Source organism: Eptatretus burgeri, chromosome 5 (assembly GCF_056783735.1).
Source record: "Eptatretus burgeri isolate ZD-2024b chromosome 5, Ebu_testis_v1, whole genome shotgun sequence".
NCBI classification, from domain to species: Eukaryota; Metazoa; Chordata; class Myxini; order Myxiniformes; family Myxinidae; genus Eptatretus; species Eptatretus burgeri.
Window position 1 is genome coordinate 99283474 of NC_140965.1, and position 20271 is coordinate 99303744.

A 20271-nucleotide genomic window follows, 5' to 3' on the forward strand; every position below is an offset into this window, starting at 1 on the left:
TGGTGTTTCATAGCGGTGAAAACTGCCAACGAAAGGAAGGCTCAACTCCAGGCTCAAAAAGAATTGGAAAGACATAATAAAGAGTTGGAGAAACAAATTACTGGAAGTGGTGAAATTGTAGATTTTGCTGAAAAAGTTGAAAGTCTGCCTGATAAAGCGAGATTGTTTGTTGAAGATATGCTTTCTTCTATCGCACAAGCAGGTGTAAAATTAACAAAAAGGGGTAACGGATTATATCTTTCTAATAAATAAATGAGCATTGATGAGTGGTTTAAAGAATTTGGAAAGAATACAACATCAAATTTACAACTTGTCAAATATTGTAAGAAATTAAAAATTCATAATGTGGTTATTTGTATGAGAGATTAATTAACAACGTGCCTCAACATACAAAGAATATTATTATGAACTTAGAAGATAATAATGGGAACAGTTCTCATTGGGTTTGTATTTTTAATAGTCAAGACAAATATTATTTTGATAGTTTTGGTCTTCCACCACCTGTTGAAGTCATAAAATTCTTACAGAATGGCATTTATCAAACATTTCAAGTCCAAGAATTAAATTCCAAGTGTTGTGGTCAATTATGTCTAGATGTGTTATTTCAATTCAACAAAAATAATTTTTTTATGACATTATTTTTAATCTAATATAAATGACATGTTGGTAAAGATGGTTCTATCTTTGTTGTATCCCAAGAACTGGATATTGATTTATCAAATTATTACACAAAGGCACAGGCTGAACGACAAATATAGTATAACAAAAATATGAATATGAAAAATGCTTATAAATTAAAAAAATATCCAAGCCTGACTGATGCGAATGACTTGGTGAGATTAAGCGATTTATCACAATATACGAGGTGTGTTCAAAAAGTATCCAACCGTAATTTTTCGTGCGTAAAGAAATGAAGCTCGGGAGGCGTGGTTTGGTGCACGTATGTAGGCGATCCTAATTCGTATGCGTGAATATTTTCCTGCCTGCAGAAGCTGTTAGTCACCGACAGACTGCTGATGAGTGAGGAAGTGTAAGTGAGCTCCGTCGGATTTTCGTTTTTGACAAAATGACGGATCACTGTGGTCTCATCGCCAGTGATCACTGTGTTGAAGAAGTTGGGGTCGCTGTTCACAGTCTCCAGCATGTCCTGTGCGATCTCCGAATGGAGTTGCTTCTGCTCGATCGCTAGCAGCTTTGGCACGAACTTCGCTGAAATTCTCCTTAAGCCCAAATCCTCAGTCACAATGGAATGAATGGATCCAATGCTGACGCCCGCCTCGTCTGCAAGTTCTCTGATCGTGATTCGATGATCCTGCATCAGCAGGGTCCTCACTTGGTCAATGACAATCTCATTTCAGGATGTTGAGGGCCTACTAGAACGTGCTTCACTTTCCACTGATGTGCGACCATCTTTGAAGCCGTTGTACCACTCTTTTATCTGTGTGGTGCCCATTGCTTCGTTCCCGAAGGCCTGTTGAATCTTGCGGATCGTTTCCACTTGGGAATCGCCAAGCTTTACACAAAATTTGATGCAGTAGCGTTGTTCAAGTTTTTCAGTCATTTTGTCAAAAACGAAAATCCGACGGCGCTCACACTTCCTCACTCATCGGCGGTTTGTCGGCGACTGACAGCTTCTGCAGGCGGGAAAATATTCATGCATACGGATTAGGATCGCCTACATACGTGCACTAAACCACGCCTCCCTAGCTTCATTTGTTTACGCACAAAAAATTAAGGTTGGATACTTTTTGAACACACCTCGTATATCCTTAAATAAAACGGCCGTGTATTCCAAAGATACAGAAGTGTTGATTTTATCTCCAGGTCATACAGAATTCACAGTTCGAATTAAAATAAATTTTTATAAAGAAGGGCGTATCATTTGTATGAGAATAGAACAATGGGGGTATGATATGAATGATTTAGGGTATAATTGGTAATTTAAAATTGACTTGGAAGACCTGGAACAATTAAATCAGTCTCGTAAGGAAGAATATTATCCACTTGGTATAGAGAATGAGTTTTGTGGAGCCACGATTAGTAAACAACAAATAAAAGAATTTAATAAGGGTAAATATAATAATGGTTTTGTCCTAGTTTATATCATGAAAACAGAAAAAAACAGGATTATATATAATAAGTAGGGAAATTCAAAATGATTTAACTCTGGGAAGATGGGGAGGTGTTTCGTGTCATAATATTATTCTAAGATATATTTCTAATACATAAATGAAGGCAAGAAGGCTTCAAGAAAATTATCATTTCTGTGTCCAAGCATACCTTCAAGAAAAGGGTATTCGGTGTTTTAATAAATATGTTCTACAACATAAGAATGAGGAATTTTTAATAAAAGATTGGCATTATGCTGATGTTGATAAACCAACAACTTTGGATTTAATTGGAATGTTAAATAATGTAAAAATTATAAAGTTAAGAAAACGTAAGGCTCTTTTAGAAATTCAAAGAAATTTTATTGGTTTCCTGTTGTAAAAAAATTATTTTGGATTCAGGAATAACAAGAAATCCTGATGAATATGTGTATGATATACTATGGGGTGTAAGCGATTCAAGGATAGTAAGGGATGAGGAAGACAAGGAGAGAGAGGAGGAGAGGGAGAAGAAAGAGAATGAGGAGAGGGAGAAGAGGGAGGAGGAGGAGAGGGAGAAGAGAGAGAAGGAGGAGAGAGAGAGAGAGAAGGAGGAGAGGGAGGAAAGGGCGAGAATTAATAAATATGGAAACCAGTGAGATTAAAAAAAGATTGGGGGTATTAGTACATTAGATAAAGTCAACATTTCACCAGAATCGTTCAAAATGTGAAAAAAGTGTGAAAACTGGGACACATGACTACTTTTATATGCTCTTTCATATAAGAGCAGGACACACATGATCAGACTACAATTACGGCCGCCATCTTGAATTTCAAAATGGCCACCACCGAAAACTATTTTTACGATATCTTGGTCACAAAGAGGCCTAAGCACTTGAATAAAGAGTCTAATCCAATGCTTTCACACACAAGGAATCCAATAAACACACTTGTAATGCTCCATTTTCAGTCTTTCTGCTTTAAAACCAAATGAGACCCTTTAATAAACAACTAAATACTTAAAAGTGTTTGCTCGTTGTTTGATATCCAAATGCTATGAGCATGTAGAAATGGCTTTATCCAATTTAATTGGTTGCGTCTCTCTTGCCGGTAGAATATTCAGAAGTAGCACCAGTAGGTCTGCCACAAACTGACTTGTATGCACCAGTTGTTGCAGGTCAAGTAAAAGCTGAATCAAGCGTCATGTCCACATCCAGAGAGAAAGAAGACGGCTGGTTGAGTGCAATGTTAGAACTTGTATCAAACAAGATGGAACTTGTTCCCAAATACTTTGTCTCATGGGCAGCTTACCCTGCCAATAGGTAATCAGCTGAGATCAGACCAGTGTCACCCATTGCGTTGATGCCTTTGTTCACAGAACCAGCACATACGCCAGCTGTGATAGAACATGCTATGCGTCTCGTGGCGAGGACGATTCAGCATTTGCACCCTGATCAAATACCTGTGATAACCATGGATCAGCCATTATATTCCATTGCGAAACAAATCCAGTGGGCATGGTCAGACCATTTTGGCGAGGATAAATTTGTGGTGGTAATGGGAGGTCTCCACAGAGAGATGAATGTGTTGAAATTACTCGGAGATTTCCTCAGTGGTAGCGGATGGACAGCAGTTCTTGTGCAGTCTGAAGTCACAATCTCTGGTTGAGCTGATGATATATTGAAGGGTTCGCATGTCACCAGATCTCGCTATGTACACCAAGTAACGGCAGCAGCTTTGCACCTCCTTCGGAAGTCTGCGTACATCACATATGCCAAATCACTTGTGCCAGGTGATGACACAATGGATTTTGAAACTTGGCATCAAGTCAATTGCAGTGAGGTTCCTCAATTCCAATACTGGGCTTTGGTTCTGGATCTTGAACTTCTACTCTTGCAATTTGTGCATTCTCTGTGTGAAGCAAACTTTGAGTTATACGTTCAGTGCCTTGGACAAATTGTTCCATCGATGTTTTCTTTGGATCATACAAATTATGCAAGATGGCTCCCTATCCATATCAAGGACATGGTACAGCTTCGTCAGCAAGTGCCGTCAGTTCATGAGCAATTTAAGAAGGGTAACTTTGTGGTGCAGAGATCGCCTCACACTTTCTTTACTATGGCTATGGATCAAGCCCATGAACAGATGAATAATCACATCAAAGGAGATGGCGGTGTGATTGGAATCACTGATATAATCCTTCTGCTTTGATCAATTGGATTACAGCTGGTCCTGAAGTGGCTCGAATCATCGACGAGTTTGAGAATTCATTTGGAATTACTTCCACAATATCTGCAGAGCACCATGATCAGGGACAATCCACTCAGTTGAAATTTGCCAAACACGTCAAAGCTGTGGTTGCAACATTTGAAGAATTAGGTAATCCCTTCACAGAAGATACAAATGATCTGATTGTGCTGGACACAAAGGAGTTGATGACAGAAGATGCAATCTTTAGGCTGAGGAATGTGGAAGCAAATGGCAAGTCAAATTATGACACATATGCTGCTGAATGCTTGGAGCAGCGAGTGAAACCAATTTCAGACATCATACCAAAGAACAACATGGCTCCCTTCCACAAGACTTCACCCTTAAAACACTCCAGAACATCACACCAAATTAGAACTCTGAAAAGCAACTGTGAGGTGTTTGGCAGAATGTACATATCTTGTCAGTCCCGAGAAGGGGACATGGATGAATTCTTCAGTCATGAAAACCAGGGATCACCACCTTCTCTATCAGATATGGGAGAACTGAGGCAGTGTACTAAATCAGACCTTATTGGATGTTTCGACAAGCTGGCTACTAATACGGCTTCTGAGTGTGGTCCACCAGAGGTAGATGCCAGGATTATCGATGGATCTGTTATCGTCAATATGCTGCTTCCTAAGTCCTGCTCCCCATTCGGAGACTATGCTGAAAATGTGTTCTTGCCTTATGTACTGAGAAATCTGCAAAACACAAAACGTCTGGATGTTATATGGGATCGGTATATTGACAACAGTTTGAAGAGTTCAACGAGAAAGAGGAGGGGAACGGGGAGCCGCATTATTGTCACAAATTGTACGCCAATTACGCAGAACTGGCAGAGCTTTCTTCGCGTGGACCAAAATAAGAGTGAGCTGTATCATTACCTGTCACAGTGTATCGCTAAGTTATCCCAACAAGAGAAGGAGCTATATAGCACACAAGATACCAATGTCATCTCTTCCCAAGAGTGCAACATAGAATCTTCTCTAGCTCCAGGCAACCATGAAGAAGCCGATACGAGGTTATTCTTGCATGCTCTCCATTGTGCACAAAATGGCCATCACAGAATCCTGATCAGGTCAGTCGACACTGACGTTGTTGTCCTTGCAATTGCCATATTTCACGCTTTATCCCCTGACAAACTATGGGTTGCATATCGAGTTAAGAAACACTACAGGTTAATATCGGCTCACACGATTGCAAACAGTCTTCGTGAAAATAAGGCCAAAGCTCTTCTATTCTTCCATGCCCTCACTGGCTGTGACACGTCGTCGTCATTCAGTGGTATTGGGAAGAAAACCGCTTGGGACACCTGGACCAACTTCCCTGATGTAATGGACACTTTCTTGAGTTTATCCCAAGAGCCTTCATCAGTCTCAGATGAGAATGTGTGTCAACTGGAAAGGTTCGTCATTCGTCTTTATGATAGAACCAGTGAATGCACCGAGGTGAATCAGGCAAGGAAGCTTCTGTTCGCGAAAGGAAGACAAATAGATCGCCTACCCCCCACAAAGGCAGTCCTCACAGAACACATCAAGAGGTGGACATACCGGGCAGGACACATCTGGAGCCAAGCGCTGATATCTAAGCAGCAGTTGAACAGCGGATACCTTTCTGGACAGCACTTGCCGAGGCGGCCAAATCCTGCACAGAGCTGATCAAATGCTGCTGCAAAAAGGCATGCAGACCACCATGCAAATGTTTCTGTGAATCTCTCCCATGCACTGAACTTTGTCATTGTGCAGGAACATGTTACCATACAGATTGAAGTCATAACTGTATCTAGACCAGATGAACTACACTTGGGACAGTGTATATGTCATTTTAAAGCAGAAAGACTGACAATAGAGCATTTTCAGTGTGTTTATTGGAGTCCTTGTGTGTGAAAACATTGGGTTAGACTCTTTATTCATTTTGCTAGGTCTCTTGGTGACCGAGATATCGTAAAATATTATTTTCGGTGGCGGCCATTTTGAAATTCAAGATGGCGGCCGTAAATGTATTCTGATCAGGTGTGTCCTGCTCTTATATGAAATAATATAAAAATGGACATGTAGGTCAAATTTCACACTTTTTTCACAATCTGTACGATTTTTCTTTAATCTACTGTACTATATTACAGAAAATAACTCAACCCACCGAGGAGAAAAACAAAGAATTGACAAGTCTATTAGTAATATTTTCGACAAGAGTGTTTTCAAGGACAAGATATCGACTTTAATTAAAGTTTTTCATTTTTTTCTTAAATAAATGGAAGAGAGTGTGAAGGCATTTCTAAGGATTCTTTTTAAAAATTAAGATTCAAATGTGCATGTTGGAAACTAAAAAGGTTTTCACACTCTGTAGGAATTTTTCACATAAATAAATGAGTTATTGTCTCAAATGTAAAAATAAAACTAATACAAAAAATATTTCATATTTTAAAAGTAAAAATAACAGGGTTATACAAAAAGGTATATGTTTGGTGTGTGGTTCAAAAAAAAATCAAAAATCAATTTATCTCCAAACACAAACTCGGAGGAGATATACAAAAGTTTTTTATCAGGAAGTAAATTTACAACTACTGGAATACCAGGGGAATTACATCTACCAGGGTATTCTTTCTGTGGTCCAGGCACAAACTTGGATAAAAGATTCGATGAGGCAGACAATCCTAAATCATGGAGTAAGCCCATCAATAGGGTTGATGAAGTGTGCATGAGGCACGATATTGATTATGGGAATACCACAACGTTGGAAGAAAAGCATGAAGCCGATAGAGAAATGTTGTATAATTTGTCTCTGATACGAAATCCAACGCTAAGAGAAAAAGTTGATAGATTCATCGTGAAGAAGATGATCAGTGCTAAATTGAAACTTGGACTTGGAAATTCAAAATACTTATAGGCTCTAATGATGTCATTAAGACTGAAGAGCAATTAGCTGATGAATTACAAAAACCAATATTCACAAAGTTTCGTAGAAGGAAGGTTTATTCCAAGGAAGTTGATTATATCTGGTCTGCTGATTTGATTGAACTCAATAATGATAAGGGGTACAAGTATGCTTTAACCATTATTGATTTGAGGAGTAGATACACATGGGTTGTCCCTTTAAAAAAACAAAACGGGTAATACTCTTATGTTAGCCTTTCAACAGATATTTAATAAAAGTAAGAGAAAACCTAAAAAATTGTGGATTGATGAGGGTAGAGAGTTTTATAACAAGACATTAATGAATTTTCTAAAAAATAACAGTATTACATTATACAGTACCTTTAATGAAGGGAAGGCCGTTGTTGTTGAACGTTTTAATCGTACCTTATAAGAGAGACTATATAAAAAAATTCACAGAACTCGGTTCACAACAATGGTCATCTTTTATTCAGGATATTGTCGATAAGTATAATGACACGATTCACATGTCAACGAATATGAAACCATCAGAAACATTTACAAAATTAAAATATGAAAAAGAGATTAATGTCAGAAAACCTAAGTTCAAAGTTCGTGATATCGTAAGAATATATAGATGGAAATCTCATTTTGAAAAAGGTTAGACTAAACGATGGACGAACAAACTTTTTAAAATTGTTGATGTAATAGATACGGTTCCTTGGACTTTTAAGATATATGATTTAGAAGGGGAAGAGATTTTAGGTTCATTTTATTCACAGGAATTACAAAAGACAAAACTAAGCAGATAATACGCATGGGTTGTCCCTTCACTCCCTCCTACTATACACCTTTGTGGACACTAGAGGGCCAAGTCCAAGGTGTATAACAGTATATAATGTGTGTCAAGGGGGGACGTTCTTAGATCTGTGAACCCCAAACACAGAATCCTCAACTGAATAGTCAAGGCTTAACGTACGTACGTACGTGCGTGTGTGTGCGTGTGCGTGTGCGTGTGCGTGTGCGTGTGCGTGTGTGTGTGTGTGTGTGTGTGTGTGTCCCAACCCTCGCATTCAAAATCTCAACCCCAACCCTCGCATTCAAAATCTCAACCCCAACCCTCGCATTCAAAATCTCAACCCCAACCCTCACATTCAAAATCTCAACCCCAACCCTCACATTCAAAATCTCAACCCCAACCCTCACATTCAAAATCTCAACCCCCCACCCCAACCTTCACATTCAAAATCTCAACCCCAACCCTCATTCAAAATCTCAACCCCAACCTTCACATTCAAAATCCCAACCCTCACATTCAAAATCCCAACCCTCACATTCAAAATCTCAACCCTCACCCAACACAATATCTTTTTTTAGATACGTATTTCAACAAAATATATTTTTTTATGTTTTTTTCTCTTCTTCCAATTCTGTCTTTTAAGGCTTTCAGGTTTGATGAAGTAGAAAGGGGAAGTAAGAACCTTCCTGCGTCTTCTTCCCAGAACGAACAATATATATTTTTTATGTTTTTTTTCTCTTCTTCCAATTCTGTCTTTTAAAGCTTTCAGGTTTGATGAAGTAGAAAGGGGGAGTAAGAACTTTCTTGATATTGCTCTCATCAAGCACCATCCAACAAAGAACTACATCGATAGGTTTAGATCCCAAAGAGTGGTGGAAACCACATTTTAAGTCTCCAAAATAAACCCAAGTTTCCAAGTCTCCAAGGTATATCCACATTCCTGTTGAGTCTCCAAGGTAGTTATTTAAACCATCAAGGCAGAACTCATTTACTGATTTTTATTTTTTATTTTTTTTTTAAATTTGTGAGTCTCCAAGATAAAACTTGTATTCTGGTTCATCAAGGTATAACTTATTCAGTGGGTATTGTCTTGATAACTCACAATGAGTACTGTTGCTGTAAAACTCTTTTTCAGGATTTTGCTGGTCTCCAAGGTATAACTCTTTGGTTGGGCCACAAGGTCGAGCTCATTCTGTGGGTCTTGGTCGCTCACAAGGTCTTCAACCAAACCAACAATTTCACCCCAAGTTGTTATGTGGCAAAATCGGTATTTTCAGATACAATTTCCTGTGAGAGAAAATAATAATGTATTAATTAAGTGATTAAATTATTAAATGATTATATGCTTAAATTAAACTCTGTAAATAGGAAAATAAAATCTTACCTCAATAGATAAGAGGTTTGAATCCAGTTCATCAACTTGAAGGTTTAGTTCCATACCAGTAGTAGAACTCCAAGGAACTCCAAAGTCATCCCACTCAAGCTCAGCACAGCACTCCATTGTCAGAAAAAATGTTTAAAATGGAGTCTGAGTTGAACCTTTTATAGAGAAAGATTGGTTGCTATGGTTTCCTTTTTCAAAATGGAGGATTGTTTGAAAATTGCCCAACAGCCCAGACAAGCCTTGGGAAATTTTTGAAAACCATAACATTCTAGAATTTTCTAGTGATTTCTTTGTGAGTGAGAGATGAACTGGAAATGATGTAAGAGTAGGTGGGGCTTAATAAAAGTGGGTGGGGCTTAGGGGGAATACCTCATGAAAAGTGGGTGGGGCTTAGGGGAATACCTCATGAAAAGTGGGCGGAGCTTATGAAAAGTGGGCGGAGCTTATGAAAAGTGGGCGTGGCTTATGCAAAAAAAATCTGAGACTCAGGAGGTGGTCAAACAAGAGCATTAAGAGAAGTTTATCATTTCGTAATGGCACAAAAGGGGTATCTTAAAAAATATAAAGATTCAAATGTTTTATTTTTAAATATTTTAGATGGGGATTATTGTGCAAAGAAAATTAAACTATTGAAGGAATTTGAGAATGAACAAATCTTTATAGGTTCAATGAGTGAGCTCAACAATATGCATTGGTTATTTGAAAAAGAGTGCCCCGAGGCTTACATGTTTCAAATATTTCTTTAGAATCACCTTTAACAAATCACATTACTACTTTACTACTTGAACAAATCTTTATCTTATTGCATTGGTTATTTGAAAAGATTGCCCCTAGGTTAAAAGGGGAGACAAATAAATATACCTTGGGATAAAAAGGGGTTTATTTTTAGAGGAAAAAAATATGAATCGCTGAGAATCCCCCATTCATTAACATGGGGGAAAGTGAGCCAGAATCAGTACATTCACCCTACTGCCGCACACCCAACCCTTCCACCAAGTTTTATCTGAATCCGTCCACAACTTTTAGAGACATCGTGATATAGATCAGTTTAGCCCTATCTTTCAATGGTGACGATTCACTTAATAAACTCTAGTATCCGGATCCAGTTCTTCACCAAAATCCAATCAGTTCATCCTTGTCACACACCCAACTTGCCCTCCAAATTTCATCCAGATCCGTCCACAACTTTTTGAGATATCCTGCACACAAACAAACAGACAGACAGACAGAGGAGTGAAAACATAACCTCCTTCACCATCGGTGATGGAGGTAATAACTGACATTGTGAGCCTCCCATTGTGGGTCATGCCTCCCAAGGCAATATCCTCTTGGTCTTGTCAAATCGGGTTGAAAAAGGTATAATATCATTCTTACTTCATTGTGGATGCTCCCTGCGATGTATAGTGCAATTTGGTTGTGAATGTAGTACCTGTGACTCCATTTCAGTACATTTAGCCTCTCGGTTTGACATTTGGGCATTTAGGATATCACTAATGAATGGAAATGCTGGAATACCAGACCGCACGTGAGTTTGTCGAAATCACTGTGGAGTTGTAATCAACAAAGTGAAATACTTGGAAATCATTGAAATTATTTTTGCTTTGTATAGTTTACTGAAAATGAATTGTGTATAAGCAATTACGTAAGATATGGCCCAAGTCTAATGAAACTAAACACACATGAGGCTTTTGAGGTCTCTCGTTTATCTCCGAAAATACAGATGAAGAGGAGCCAGGAAGCATTCGGGATACTCGTGTTTTATGAAGATTGCCTTTGATTTGAAATCGTGATTTGATTCCGAATCTATTTGACTTTCTTTATTGGTTGGGGTTTGGATTGAAGTGAAGTGTACATACTGTAGATGACACGATGTAAGAAGTTCAGCATTTTGACGTTTGTTTATTTTTTAAATGCACCTTTTGTAGGAATTCCTCCTGATCAACAAAGACTGATCTTTGCCGGCAAGCAATTGGAAGATGGCCGGACATTGTCAGACTACAATATCCAGAAAGGTATCGCATCTCCACACACACACACCTTTGTCTCGTGGTTGCCATTTTTTTTCTCTCAGGTTCCTTCCTTCTCTCGTCGGGTTAACCACAGACCATGCTTGTTTGACCTCTCTCTCTCTCTCTCTCTCTCTCTCTCTCTCTCTCTCTCTCTCTCTCTCTCTCTCTCTCTCTCTCTCTCTCTTTCTCTCTCTCTCTCTCTCTCTCTCTCTCTCTCTCTCTCTCTCTCTCTCTTTCTCTCTGTCCACCCCTCCCCCTTCCCAGCTGTCAGGTTGACCCCATACTATGTCAAGGGCCTTTCCCTTCGTCGGAATCCTCCGACAAAGGGCAAGGCCCAAAACATCTGCACTTTGTGATCTTTTGCGCCGGATATTTTTAACCGTTATATGCTCGTGTTTTTATTCTCCACCATGTTGGTCTGACCCCATGGCCCACAACATGCTTTACCTTGCAAGGATTTATTTTCTTTTACTTGTGCAGTAATTTCTCAAATGCATTCGAGATGCGTTTCTGGAAACCCGAGTGTGAATCGAAAACGTTTTTCCCATCGGCATTATCTTAAAAACCGAGGATGTGTTCCTGGGCAGTAAGTAACTACTAATAAATACGTGCTGCACTCGGCAAAAATAGCGGTGTATAAAGCATGTCGCTGCCTGATAGGTTTGGGTGACGATTAGAGAGATCACCGAGACGGCGAGGTAGAGCCTCTTCGTCTGATATCTGCCTGGTTTCATACATGGCTGCCAAGGTTCCTTTTCATTTTGACAGAGTTGATAAGGTTTCCAGATTTTTGAAGAAGGGAAGTAGAATGGTTTGGACAGCTTTCTTCTTTTCGTGTGGATTTTTATTATCAATGCAGGGCACCATCAATTATATGACTACAATTGATGCTGCACTCCATACTGGGGTCATCCCGAGATAAGTTGAGTCCTTGCTCAATGTGGTCGATAGCCTCAGAGAGTAGTTTCATTTTCGGCTCTTTTGGGGGAGGTGTTTGGTTCTCAGAGCGTCTTGCACTGACTTTCTTGCCCTTTGTTGCTCTTGCTGCATTAAGTCTTCATTCGTCAGGTTTTCTCCATGACACTCCAACCACATCATCTTGGTCCACTTCATCGAACCCGGCTTCCCTCGCCAGCCTCACAATCTTATTCTGGATATCGGGCATGTTTGCAAATCCTTGGAAGCCATCCACACATTCAGGCCAGATCTTCCAAACTCCATTCATTGTTGCAGGGGTTATTTCATCCCACAGGTACTGATGTTATTTACACACTTCTTGATGTTACAACCCCTCCAAAACTCCCGAATTGCGGGCTTGTCCTCATGGTGCGCCACAGGTAATAAGCCTTAAATGCGATGACACCTTGATCCATGGGCTGCAATAACGACGTGGTGTTTGGTGGCAAAAACACAATACGAACGTTGTCAGCCATGTCATCGATGTTCAAAGGATGGCCAGGGGAGTTATCAAAGATGAGCAAGGCTCTGTGTGCAGTCCCTCGGATGGATGCTGGGTGTTCCTTCTGCCAGCATTGGGTGGTGCATGTTCAAAGATCCCATGGTGTCCTTCACGAAGAATAGGGGAGTTATCGCCAGCACCCTGAGCAAATTACAAATTCCTGCCCTAACCATTGCTAGGAATGCGATGGCAAACCACCCAGTGTAATCCTTGCTAAGGAACTGCTTTGGCAGAATTGAACTTTTATTTTTAGCTCATCTGGAGCATAGTTCAACTGAGCTTATGCAATGGTGGGTCGTTCATAAACACTTGCGACTTCGGGCGAGAGAGATAGGAGGGAACAAAATCCTGGACCAGAGTATAGGATTCATGATCATGCAAGAAATCCCATTGAAAAACAAAACCAAGACAAGACATGACAACAAAGCCCACAAAACCAGTCATTGTACTTTCATACCCATGACAGTATGCAACATAAACATCAGCACGTGCCAATTCTGTTGTCTGGTCCTCGAGCCTCGAAAAAAAAAGTTTTTCCATCTCGGCGATCACTTGATCACAGAGTTCTTGGTAATCACCTTTGACTTTATCGGTGCAGATACCATCACGTGTTTGAGAATTCCCGCTTTGTGCTTGAGTATCGTTCCGATCGTAGACCGGTTTAGTAAAAAAAAAATTGCGAAATGTCTGTTTTGCGAATGAGTTTACTCTCTGGCCATTTTATGTCAGATTTCATTTCCAACAGAAGGTTCTTACATTTTTTTTCCAATGCACGAACATCATCACTTGCTTGTATTATTGGTGTCTAGTGTTTTTCTGACATTCCGACGGTTTCCAAAACGCGAGCAGAGTGGGTGCGGTGCAGTTTATTTTATTTCTATTTTTTGTATAAATTGTCGAGGCTCGTATGAAAGCTAACGCACAACAAAGGGGCAGGAGACAAGAGGGGTGGGAGAGGGAAGGATATGGACATATCGCAGACAGAACAGCGGGGGGGGGGGGGGGTGAGACTGGAGAGATGGTTGAACACAGAAAGACCACCGACCTGCCTGTGGTGAGAGAGTGAGAGGCCCAAAGACTAAGCCTCATTGCGGGAGATACCAATGATCCGAAATGCTTTGGTTTCGACAGCGTGAAGGTGAGAGGCAGGAGCACCAGCCCAGAGGGGAGAGCAGCACTCCATCAGGCTGTGGATGAAAGCTTTGTAAGTGGTCAAGAGCTCAGGTGGGCCAAGGAAGGACTTTGCACGACGGAGGATTCCCAATCGGCGACTGGCTTTGGAGGCCAGGTTGGAAATTTGACTTTCCCAGGAAAGATCATGGCAGATAGTGAGACCCAGAAGCTTCAATGAAAGGACTTCTTCCAGAGAATTCTTGAGAAAGTAGATGGGGGGGGGGTGATTCTAAACAGTCCTTTCAGAGAGACAGTGAGAGTGTGAGATTTTTCAGGATTGAAAGACATGTTCCATGTGTTGGAGCAACTTGTGATTTTTATCCAGATCTGCAGAAAGTGAAGAGGCTGCTGCTTGCTGATCTGAGGGATGACAGATGGTAAGTAAGGCAGAGGATGGAGTCATCAGCAAAGAGACAGATAGGACTTTGCAGAGTCGGAGGAGATCATTGATGAAAAGCAGAAAAAGAACAGGGCCCAGAACACCGCCTTGAGGAACTCCAACCTGGACAGGAAGAGGGGATGAAAGAACTCCATTTAGAGCCACACGTTGACTGCGACAGGGGATTTCTCAGGAGGTTTAAAAGTTTTAAAAAAACATATATTTGCCCCCATGAAAAATCACCAACACGAAAATGATGAGATGTAAATCGAAAAGTGTCCATGCTTTGTCAATGGTGTCAAGTTGTAAAAAAAAAAATAAAATAAATAAATAAATAAGGAAACTAATCAATTTAGATCGAGGACTTCCTGTACTTGTGTTTGTTCTCCTTTTTTGCATGAGAACACACCATTATGCCTCCTACTTGTTGTCCTTTAAAATATCCCATCCCATTGTCTCATACTTTTCAAACTCCATGATGGGTTTCTTCGACGCCTTTCTTTTTAACTTCCTTTCTCTCCCCTCATTTAACCTTACATGGTGAGCAGGGCTATATTTTTTTTTGCTCAATTTCTCTCACCTTCTCCCTCCACCTCTTCCGAATAGTAATTTTATGGAAGAGTTTCATTTTGCAGAAATGACCTTTTCTTTTTTTTCTTTTTTAAAATAAAGTTAAACATATTCTGAGCAGACCGTGATCCCGTTTTTATTCAGAATCGACGCTACATCTGGTTCTGCGTCTGCGTGGTGGAATCATTGAACCCTCCCTGCGCATCCTCGCGATGAAGTACAACTGTGACAAGATGATCTGTCGCAAGTATGGCTTCTGCTTTTTTATCCTTTGCACACACAAACACGCACGTTGTTTATTCCAGACTAGTTTTCAGTATTATTGTACCATGTTGATTCAAGCCATCCAGGTGTATGCAAGCTATATTGTTTCATGGTGTCAATGCTGTGTGTTTTGGTCATACTGTTCGGGTTCCTGAACAAAGGAAAGTCGATACTGAAAGCGATTTAAGTCAGGACGGGTGATCGCACGTTTTTTAACTATGGAGAGGTTGACATTTTGTGAAGTTTATCATATAGATTTTTTTATATATAATACAGCTAAATTTAATGATTGTATCTTTTCATGAATGGAAATACTGCAAGCACACTGTGAATGGTATAACATGAGGTGAGATGCTGAGGTCCACCTTGCAAAAGGAAGTTCAAGGTGTTGCCGAGCAACGCATGATGTTATTGGTACGGTGTCAATGCATGACGTATGCATACTTGTCATGAACCTCTTGGAGGAAGTCGACACTATCAATGCAATGTTCTTCTCTGTAGTTCTGTAAATGGTCTTCATTTTCGAATGGAGTTGGTTTTTAATTTTTTTTTCTTGTTCCACAATGCTTTGGAAGATTTTATCATAGTGGTGGGGGGTGCTGGGGTCTAGGATGGATGGTGATTAATTATGAGCAACGAATCCCCTCCCCCTGGGTTAATTCCCCCCCCCCCAGAATTCTTCTCCTTTAACGGCCACAATTATTCCCACGTTCTTGTGGGGTTGTGGGCAAAGCTTGTTCCATGTCTATCACAAACTGGTTGGCCATGCCTGACGTTCGACTAAGGTTGGGTGCAGCAATTTGGAATTTGTTCAGGGTGCCGGTTATGGCTCACCGACTCTTCACGAAGGACACCATGGGTCCTTCACTTTCCTAATTATAATAAAATTACTGAACTCTACTGTCATTTTTTGGGGAATTTGCTGAAAGACAGCATCAGCCAAGCGAGTGAGTGGCCTACTTAGCAACAAGAGTTGTAACGTAACTGCCACTGACTTGATGATCACACCTGAGTTCAAGCACCATTGTGTTTTGTGGAAATGCTGCTCTCTTGTGTTGCAGGTGCTATGCTCGGTTGCACGCCCGGGCCGTAAATTGTCGCAAGAAGAAGTGCGGTCACACCAACAACCTCCGTCCCAAAAAGAAGTTGAAGTGAAGATCCAATGTCGATCCTTTCAGCCTCGACACAGGCATGACTGTGATCTTCCTTTGCTTCTTCTCCCCCTTCAACCCCCACCCACTAACCTCCTGCTGTTAAATTAGCAGAAATAAAGTGTTTGGAAATCTTTAATGTCTCATCACATGTTCAGGAATTCTTCCTCCATCTTGATTCTGAACTTGAAGGCTTCAATTCCATGCTCCTTTCCAACAAGAAACACCTACATTTTAATAAAAGGGTTACGTTTGAAGATTAGTGTTTATCACAAGGAAGTGAATATCTCCTTATTTGTGGTGAGAATAATACAAATCGCTACATATTTTGTGGCTTTTATTAAATAGTGATAGTAAGTAGGGTCCTTTTCTGGAATATTTATACGAAGGAGAGCGAGGAGGGGTAGGTGACTGAGGGGAAGGGAAGGCAGCATGCCTGGGCAAAAGTGCTTTCAATCATCAATTGCAAAAGCGAACTTATTGCTGTTGCAGACTTTGGTTTCTTTGAATCTGCATTCCCAACCATCATAGATTTTGTGGCAACAGTTTGTGGAAGGCCCTTTCCTGCTTGAGCATAACAATGTTCCCGTGCACAAAGTGAGGTCCATACAGAAATGGTTTGTCGAGATCGGTGTGGAAGAACTTGACTGGCCTGCACAGAGCCCTGACCTCAACACCATCGAACACCTTTGGGATGAATTGGAACACCGACTACACATCAGACTTTATTGCCCAACATCAGTGCCCGACCTCACTAATGCTTTTGTGGCTGTATGGAAGCAAATCCCCGCAGCAATGTTCCAACATCTAGTGGAAAGCCTTCCCAGAAGAGTGGAGGCTGTTGTAGCAGCAAAGGGGGGGGGGACCAACTCCATATTGATGCCCATTATTTTAGAGAGATGTTGGACGAGCAGGTGTCCACATACTTTTGGCAATGTAGTGTATTTGTTTTTGTGTGCGAGAAGGAAATGGAGGAGAAATTCGAGACTTCAGGTGGAAATAGTTATTATGAGAAACTTCTCAGAATACATGGACATTTGTCATTCGATGTAATACAAGAATAGAGTTTGAGATAAATAAAACGCCTTGAAGTATTGATAAGAGAGTTATCGAAGGGTGGTGTTGGAGTTGAAAATGGTCATCACAAGGACATAGGTCTGGGTTACAATGGGGTTATGGGGGGGGGGAGGGGGTGGGTTACAATGGGGTTCTGCTGAACTTCTCAAGGCTGGTGGAAATGTGACATTCATGTTGCATGCATTTCTGTGTTCTGCCTGGAATACAGGCATCATCCCAACTGACTGGAAGAGGGGGAATCTTGTCCCTCTCTGGGAATGGTGATTGCCAAGACTGCAACAACTACCGAGGGGTGACGTTGCTCTCAATGCCGGGCAAGGTCTTTGTTCGGATAATTCTTGATCGGGTTCGCCACCATCTGCTTGAGCAGTCATATCCATATCCCTCATATCCATTGCGTCCAGAGCAGTCAGGCTTTATACAAAAGAGGTCAATAATTGACCGTATCCTTGCTCTTCGGGTCTTCACCGAACGCAGATGAGAGTTTCGGCAGGGGCTGCTTGCAGCCTCTGTTCATATCTGCAAAGCATTTGATTCAGTGAATCGGGATGTCTTCTGGAGGATTCTTGGTCTTCATGGGGTGCCACCAAAACTGATCAATCTGATGTCTAAACTATACCCTGGTACTGAGTGCTGTGAGATGTGGTGATACCATCTCTGACTTATTTCCAGTTCTTACTGGAGTTAGTCAGGGGGTGTGCACTGGTCCCCACACTTTTCAGCACTTATGTGGACTGTATTCTGGGGAGGATGTCGGAGAGATCAAGCTGCGGTGCATCATTTGGGAATGTCAACATCTCTGACCTTGTTTTCACAGATGATGCAGTCATCTTTGCAGAGACTAGATATCCTTTTGGGGGCCCTCGAGGTGCTGAATGAGGAGTTGGAGCCACTGGGATTATGGGTTTCCTGGGTCAAAACAAAGATCCAGGCTTTGAATGACATCTTCGATGCTGCTCTCCTGTCTATGTCTGTTTGTGGTCAGGATGTTGAGGTCGTGGAGAGATTCACTTACCTTGGCAGTGATATTCATGTCTCTGCTGGCTTTGAGACAGAAGTCAACAGATGTCTGGGTCGGGCCTGGAGAGACATTGATTCACTGGATAATGGGGTGTGGCGCTGCCGGTACCTGTGCAGGACGAAAGTCTGAGTCTTCAGGTCCTTGGTGCTTCCAGTCTTGCTCTCTGGATGCGAGACTTGGACTCTGACCAGGGATCTGAGACGGAGACTTAATTTCTTTGGTACCAGATATCTCTTCAGAGAATCCTTGGCTATCGCTGGTCAGACTTTGTGTTTAATGAGTGGTCGCTGAGAGAAACTCAAATAAGATTTGTGACGTATAATCCGTGAGCGTCATGGACATGTGGCTCATTTTCCTGACGCTGATCCTGCTCACCAGATTCTCTCAGCGAGGGAGCCTCATGAGTGGAGGAGGCCAGTGGGCCGACCACGTGCCTCGTGGGTGCAGCAAGTTGATCAGCATCTCAAGGAGATGGGGATGGGTCAGGCATCTGCCTGGGGGATGGCCAGATGGATGCAACTGGAGTACCGGCGGAAAGTGGACGCAGCGACGCGCTGCTTCCCATACCTGACCTGACCTGGGAGGGGGGGGGGGGAATCTATTCGATGTCATGCAAAAACTACTATTCAGAAGTTAGCTTTTAACTTTAAAATAAATTGCAATCATAGCATACTCAGTGGCAGCTAATAGATCCCATTTTATCTCCCATGAAACAGGTGTCCGGCCTCACCATTGTTCTTTGGTTTTCGAAATCTCTGCAAACAGAAACAGCAAATTTGACCTCAAAAATAATTGGTGAGTTGAATTCAGTGAACTGAAATATAAATCCTCTTCAAATGTGAAGTCAATTGGATGAAAATTGAGGATTTTAGAAATCTCACTGAAGTTGTTGACCTTTGGCCTGATGTTGAGCTTTTGACCTCAAAAACAATGGGCTTATGACAAACTAACAAAATAGACACATCAATATACTTGAAAAATCTTCTATTTTGCAAGTGATAACAGTGTTGTTCTTCTTTCAGCTGATCCCGTTAGGGGTCACCACAGCGGATCATCCATTATGATCTGCATACTGATTTGGCACAGGTTTTATGCCGGATGCCCTTCCTGACGCAACCCTGGTCACCTCTTACGACACAGGAATAAGGATTGGGTTTCACCATGATTCTGGGCTGCCCTGCACCCTCACAGCACGGCCCAGCACAGAGCCCCCGTCCTCAAGCGATCCTCCAACCAAGCCTCCGAGTAGCCGGATTAGAGGCGCACCCACTACGCCTGGTATAAATGATAACAGTCAAAGGGGATATCTTATGTTGACTTTAGTTTTGTATGCTTCGTGTTTCCACTAACATTTTGTGAAGGGCTTATTTATTGTGGCAAAGACTCATGAAGGATCATCAGCACAGGCATGTGCGGCACGGGTGGTGGTGGTTGTATGGCAGCTTCGCTGCCGGGGTCGCTATCATTTCTTGAAACGCAACTGTGTCGCTGATGCAGTGCCCCTCTACCAGTACACACACTGGAACTGGTACTCATTTTGCCAACCTCAGAAGGATGACAGGCTGAGTCAACACCCTGGTGTATTAATTCAGCAGCTGACCGGGGCTTCAACTCAGGACCCTAGGATCCCGAAGATCCCAAGCCACCACCCTAACCACTGAGCCAACACCAGGCTTCAGGAATGGTTGGTGAAAGTCAGTGTTCTTTTGCAAGAATAATTGTCTTGCAGCAAGAGGACGAAGCACCAACACCTGAAATGTCAGTACTTTGATTTC

At 41.5% G+C, this 20271-nt stretch overlaps 1 protein-coding gene across 2 annotated transcripts in view; it reads left to right on the plus strand.

Annotated features, from left to right (window-relative positions):
- The window catches only part of UBA52 (ubiquitin A-52 residue ribosomal protein fusion product 1), a 42760-nt gene extending 26223 nt beyond the window's left edge, over positions 1-16537 (plus strand). For both annotated transcript variants that reach the window (XM_085883137.1, XM_085883138.1), the window contains exons 3-5: positions 11319-11405; positions 15128-15230; positions 16309-16537. In XM_085883137.1, the coding sequence (XP_085739263.1) occupies positions 11319-11405; positions 15128-15230; positions 16309-16402 (284 nt within the window). In that variant the 3' untranslated portion in view covers positions 16403-16537. The remainder of the gene's footprint in view (positions 1-11318; positions 11406-15127; positions 15231-16308) is intronic.
- The last annotated feature ends 3734 nt before the right edge of the window (positions 16538-20271 follow it).